The 6281-nt window shown below is 41.8% G+C and overlaps 1 protein-coding gene across 1 annotated transcript in view; it reads left to right on the plus strand.

Moving 5' to 3' along the window:
- The window catches only part of LOC106575850 (DENN domain-containing protein 2A), a 44717-nt gene extending 38661 nt beyond the window's left edge, over positions 1-6056 (plus strand). Inside the window, exons 5-10 of the mRNA XM_045698634.1 lie at positions 2981-3158; positions 3304-3345; positions 3491-3599; positions 5020-5274; positions 5358-5444; positions 5585-6056. Coding sequence (XP_045554590.1) covers positions 2981-3158; positions 3304-3345; positions 3491-3599; positions 5020-5274; positions 5358-5444; positions 5585-5616 — 703 coding nt within the window. The 3' untranslated portion in view covers positions 5617-6056. The remainder of the gene's footprint in view (positions 1-2980; positions 3159-3303; positions 3346-3490; positions 3600-5019; positions 5275-5357; positions 5445-5584) is intronic.
- The last annotated feature ends 225 nt before the right edge of the window (positions 6057-6281 follow it).

Consider the following 6281-nt stretch of genomic DNA (forward strand, 5'->3'; position numbering starts at 1 on the left):
GTACTGTGCCTACCGGCCTGAAAATCCCAGGCCTCACCACAGCCCCAACCCCAAAGCACGGGACCTATTCAGTCTGCCCTACAAGGGTACGGGGAGCTGGCCTGGGGCTCCAATCTCGCCCCGCCAAATAGCCCTTGTGCCCCCCCCAACAAAAATTATTGTGGCTGCCTCTCGGGTTCTACCTGCCTCGCAGGCAGGTTGTCACAGTGGGCCCGCAACTGCTCCCATGTCCAGTCAATCCTCTCCTCCAATACTTCCAGCGACGAAGAATCCATCTCCTCCTGAGCGCGCTGCTTCCAATAGTCCTCCTGTGGCTTCCTCCTCTTCCGCTGCTTGGTCCTTTGGTGGTGGGTAGTTCTGTCACAAAAAGAGCCGTGTTGAATAGACCAAACTGCAGCGGGAATATGGATGCTCATATTTTAATTTTAAAAAAGGAGTAAAGCATCCACTGGAACAACTACCCACAACCCCAAAGAAAAACACACACACCTATATAGGACTCCCAATCAAAGGCAACTCAACACACCTGCCTTCAATTGGAAGTCCCAAACACCAACACAAACATTCACACACACAAAACTGCCACGTCCTGACCCCAAAACTAATACAATAGCTCCGTCTGCTGGTCAGGACGTGACAAGCCCTTAACCTCTATGGGCTAGGTGGGACGCTTGCGTCCCACCTACGTAACAGCCACTGGCAGCCTGTGGCGCGATTTTCAAAACCTTAAAAATCCTATTACTTCAATTTCTCAAACATATGACTATTTTACAGCTATTTAAAGACAAGACTCTCGTTAATCTAACCACACTGTCCGATTTCAAAAAGGCTTTACAACGAAAGCAAAACATTAGATTATGTCAGCAGAGTACCAAGCCAGAAATAATCAGACACCCATTTTTCAAGCCAGCATATAATGTCACCAAAACCCAGAAGACAGCTAAATGCAGCACTCACCTTTGATGATCTTCATCAGATGACAACCCTAGGACATTATGTTATACAATACATGCATGTTTTGTTCAATCAAGTTCATATTTATATCAAAAACCAGCTTTTTACATTAGCATGTGACGTTCAGAACTAGCATACCCCCGCAAACTTCCGGGGAATTCGCTAACATTTTACTAAATTACTCACGATAAACGTTCACAAAAAGCATAACAATTATTTTAAGAATTATAGATACAGACCTCCTCTATGCACTCGATATGTCCGATTTTAAAATAGCTTTTTGGTGAAAGCACATTTTGCAATATTCTAAGTACATAGCCCAGGCATCACGGGCTCGCTATTTAGACACCCGGCAAGTTTAGCACTCACCATAATCATATTTACTATTATAAAAGTTTGATTACCTTTTGTTGTCTTCGTCAGAATGCACACCCAGGACTGCTACTTCAATAACAAATGTTGGTTTGGTCCAAAATAATCCATCGTTATATCCGAATAGCGGCGTTTTGTTCGTGCGTTCCAGACACTATCCGAAATAGTAAAGAAGTGTCGCGCGCATGGCGCAATTCGTGACAATAAAATTCTAAATATTCCATTACCGTACTTCGAAGCATGTCAACCGCTGCCAAATGAGTTCTGTTATACTCACAGACACCATTCAAACAGTTTTAGAAACTTTAGGGTGTTTTCTATCCATATATAATAAGTATATGCATATTCTAGTTACTGGGTAGGATTAGTAACCAGATTAAATCGGGTAAATTTTTTTATCTAGCCGTGCAAATACTGCCCCCTAGCCCTAACAGGTTAACGAGAGTCTTGTCTTTAAAATGCTGTAAAATAGTCATATGTTTGAGAAATTGAAGTAATAGCATTTCTAAGGTTTTTGAAAATCGCGCCACAGGATTCAACTGGCTGTTGCGTAGGTGGGACGAATTCGTCCCGCCTAGCCCAGAGAGGTTAAAGAGCAACTGATGGCAATAAACATCTTCTCTGGTACAAAATGGCCTATGTGTCATCAATATGAGTCATTAAAATATATTATAAATATATTAAAAATTGACTACAAAGTTTAAATATATAAAACAGAGATATGCGAGATATTTAGGAGAGCAAAAAATGGTCACGGAATGAATGGTAACCATTAAAGTTTTTGGGGGGTTGGGTTTATTTTAATCCTGCTCATATACCCGCAGCACCCAATTAATCATAAATTTGGAGCGCAGCTGCATGAAACCCGAACGTATTGCCCATGGTCATTTTGGTTTGACATAATCCATATGGGGCTAGTTACGGACCATCAGTACATTACACAATGTACATGGGACAATATTTTTCATTGTCAATAGCTCCAGATTTCAATGAGTTACAGTATTTTTGAAAATCTGGTTTTCTACGTCAAACAGTTTTGTTATCATTCAGTCTTCTGTGATCTATATAGTGTAATATTGGAATGCAAAAAAAAATGGAATACAAATCAACTCTATATCTGACATGGTACAGGTGTTTTCTTTTTTTAAGCCCATAACCATAACCGTGTGTGAGGTGTATACTTTTGTTTCAAAGTAGATTTGTTTAAGACTACCAAGAAACACTGTGTGACCCTGATTTAGCCCACTGCAGTAAAAGGCTATTCATGAGACAACTAAAAGGTGTGCAACTATTTACATTGTGTAATTTATTGATGGTCCCTAACTTGCCTCGGAGCTAGACGTCCAAGGTCAAACCAGCTCTGCCACGGTCGCACACCAGCAGACTGAAGCTAATTGGAAAAATAAGTTGTCTAACCTAGGCAACTTCAAGAGGTCACCCACATTAAACCAAACCCCCAAAACAACTTTAATTTGGCTACGGTCGTGGCCGCTACATTTCTTAATGAGCAAGCTAAAAAACTAGGCCAAATCATGACCCTTTTTTAGTATGCAGCAAAGAATACAGTGAGTATATCATGAAACCTGTTGTGATTCAACTTGGAGGATAACTAACTGTTTTAACTTGAATCACTTACCAGTTCACTTCTCTGCAGTACTCTGTCTCAGTGCTGCCATGCGGTGGTGGCTCTACTCTACCCGTTCACCTGGCAGCACACCTACCTCCCCGTACTGCCCCCTGCCATGCTGGACATAGTGTGTACCCCCACCCCCTTCATCGTAGGGCTGCTGTCCAGCTCCCTCCCTCAGCTCACAGAGCTACCCCTAGAGGAGGTGAGAATACAACCGCTGTCTGGTGGTCGAATCTCAACAGGAGAATATATGTACTGTAGATATGGTTTGGGGTGCTGTAATCCATAAGGAATTGAAGTTTGATGGCCAGAACTCACACACCCTATCTGCTTTCCCTACTCTACAGGTGCTGGTGGTTGACCTTGGAAACAGTCGCTTCCTCAGACAGGTACTGTTTCTTCACTGATTACCCTGAAAGACACAAATTTAGCCTAGTTCTGGACTCAAATGCAGCTTCATTAAGTACACTTCATCTAAGTCTATGATATTTAGCTAATCACGTATACTGTATTTCTCTTGAATTTCCATGTCAGCTGGATGATGAGGACTCTATCCTGCCTTCTAAACTCCAGTCAGCCCTAGAGACAGTCCTGGAGAGGAGGAGAGAACTGGCGTCAGAGCGAGGAGGAGACGGTCCTAATGGTACAATTATACTGTTGTGATAACCCGCGCAACTGCTGCAGTAGACAACCAGAGAGAAAATTGTCTCCTTTGATTACTTGTGATTGGCCGACGACAACAACAAGCTACACACGCCATTTTTGTGAAAACCTGAGCAGCAGCATAAAAGGGCACTAGCATCTGGCTCTGTGTGCCGTGGCAAACAAGTTAGGAGATCAATGGAAGATGAACTAAAATGACGGAATTAAAGTTAATGAGAAGGATAGGCTACAATGACCAAGAGCCAACAGGTAGGCTGCTACTTAATACTCTGAATGGAGTTGTTGTAATTGTGTAGGATGGGGAAAGAGCAGCCTATGTAGCCTCAGCTAGCCTACCCTGCTAACTAGGTAGCTAGTTTACGTAGCTTTTCTTCTGGGTCTGATGCAGTCAAAACAGTTACTATGTAATCAGATTGATGATAAATAACCTAGCTTTAGCAGCTAGAAGTTAGTAACTAATGTGATTCAGCTTGGTTGCTGCTGTCTCTCTCCCTCCTCCATGCTGCCTGCACCTCACGCTACTTACACACACTCCACGCACAGCGCCTCCCCCGCCTGCTGCTAGAATTCCTCTCTCCCTCAGCTCTCGGCTTGTGCATTAACAGCTTAAGTTATAATAGCCTACCTTAACTTCAATTAAATGCTGTCTCAAATAGCCAAGTGTCCCTTTTAATAGCCGGGCAACGGCACACATTTCAGCAAATAAACGCCTCTTTCAAATAAACGCCGGCAAGTAAGAACTGCTGAATAATTATTCTGTCAAGGAAACTTATTTTTCCTTCTCGAAATAGAGGCATACTAAGACAAAAGAAATGTGACTGTGTGTAAATGATAATGCATTAGTGCAGGTAATGATAGTCCTCTGTGGCTCAGTTAGTAGAGCATGGTGCTTGCAATGCCAGGACCAGTAAAAAAAATGTATCCACTCACTCCTGTAAGACACTCTAGATAAAGCGTCTGCTAAATGACAAAAATGGAAATGAATAAATGTAAAAAAATTCTGGAATGAAACAATTAAGTATGCAAATTTTCTAAACCTGTGTGCATTAAGGATATAGATGCCTGGCTCAGTTAGAAGCGTGTCTCTAAGTGCCTGTTGTGTTTAGTGATTTAAGCAAATAAACACCAGGCTATTAATATAAGTTTTACTGTCGCTAAAAATGGACTTTTCCTCTTGTTCCCTCACTTGCATGGCTCAGATCAGGTCTGGACCTGACCGGGTCTATACAGGGCTGGGTCTCCATATTTATTTATTCAGGTAGGGTCCGCGGAGGACATCCCTGGGTCCATTTCAGAACTGGTCAAACTTTTTAGACCCTCGAGACCATTAGTTTGAGGTAGACAGACCAGTGTTTGGACTGTAGCAATTTTGACTCTCTCTCTCTCACTCTCTCACACAGACTCTGGCCACCTCAGCACCGTTGTGTCCGAGGCCTTTGTGCGTTTCTTTGTAGAACTCGTCAGCCACTATCCGGTCTTTATCACCCACAGGGAGGTTGAGGCCTCCTCCCCCATCCCCTCTTCCTTCCAACGCGAGTCCTTCCGTAAGTCTGTCTCGTCTAGGAGTCTGAGGCAGTTCCTGGAGGTCTTCATGGAGACACAGATGTTTGGACTGTTCATCCAGGAGAGAGAGCACCACAGACAGCCACTGAGAGGTACGGGTCAAAGTTCAGATTCAAAGTTCTAAAGCTTTATTGTCCAACTTTAGATAACACAAAGTTTGTTTGTTTTTCTACAGGACTGTTTGAGGTGAGGTTGCATGAGTATTTGAACTCAATTCATGGTAATGAGCATCGCAGGGTTAACAAGTTCCTCAAAGGACTGGGTAAGGATTACAACATTACATTGGAAAGTATGAACTGAGTGTTAATAGAGTGTGAGAAGACAAGCTGCTGCTCATATTGTTTAAGTATGTACTTGTGCTTAAAGGTGGCATGTTTAAAAAAAAATAAACTGTACCTCCAGGAAATAAAATGAAATTCCTGTCCAAAAAGTGATCCCCTCTCGACAGATAATCTGTTAAACCAGTAGCCTACAGCCAGATGAAGATGGGACTGGACACATTAATGACTGAAGAACCAAGAGACCGACTGACAATGAGTTTGTTGTGACTGAGGCCATGTCTAGACTTGACAGTTAATGCAGTTTTTGTATTCTGATCATGGAGTTCTGATCATGGAATTTCGAATAAATAATTACATTTTATATCATTGTATTTAACCAGGGAAAAACGGATTGAGACCTAGGTCTCATTTGCAAATGTGCCCTGGTAACAATGCAGAAATAAAATTATACACTATTTAAAACACCAAATTTAATAAATAGAAAATATTATATAAACAATCAAACAAAAACAAACACATTTATATATAAAAATCCCCAGCCTTTCTCCTAAATTGACCCAGAGACAACAGCACATTCAAATGATTATTCCACATGATAGGGGCCTGGTAGTAAAAGGCAGATTTACCCAACTCTATGGATACACGTGGACTCTCCATCAGTAACCAACCCTGTGACCTAATGTTGTAATCCGCATTTCTATATTTCAACAATGCTGTTAAGTAAATTGGTAGTTTATTGAGTAAGGCTTCATAAATTAAAACAGAATAATGAAGTGACCTACGTGTTTTTAGCTAGGTCCAACCAACTTTAAGATAAA

Source organism: Salmo salar, chromosome ssa17 (assembly GCF_905237065.1).
Source record: "Salmo salar chromosome ssa17, Ssal_v3.1, whole genome shotgun sequence".
Taxonomy (NCBI): Eukaryota; Metazoa; Chordata; class Actinopteri; order Salmoniformes; family Salmonidae; genus Salmo; species Salmo salar.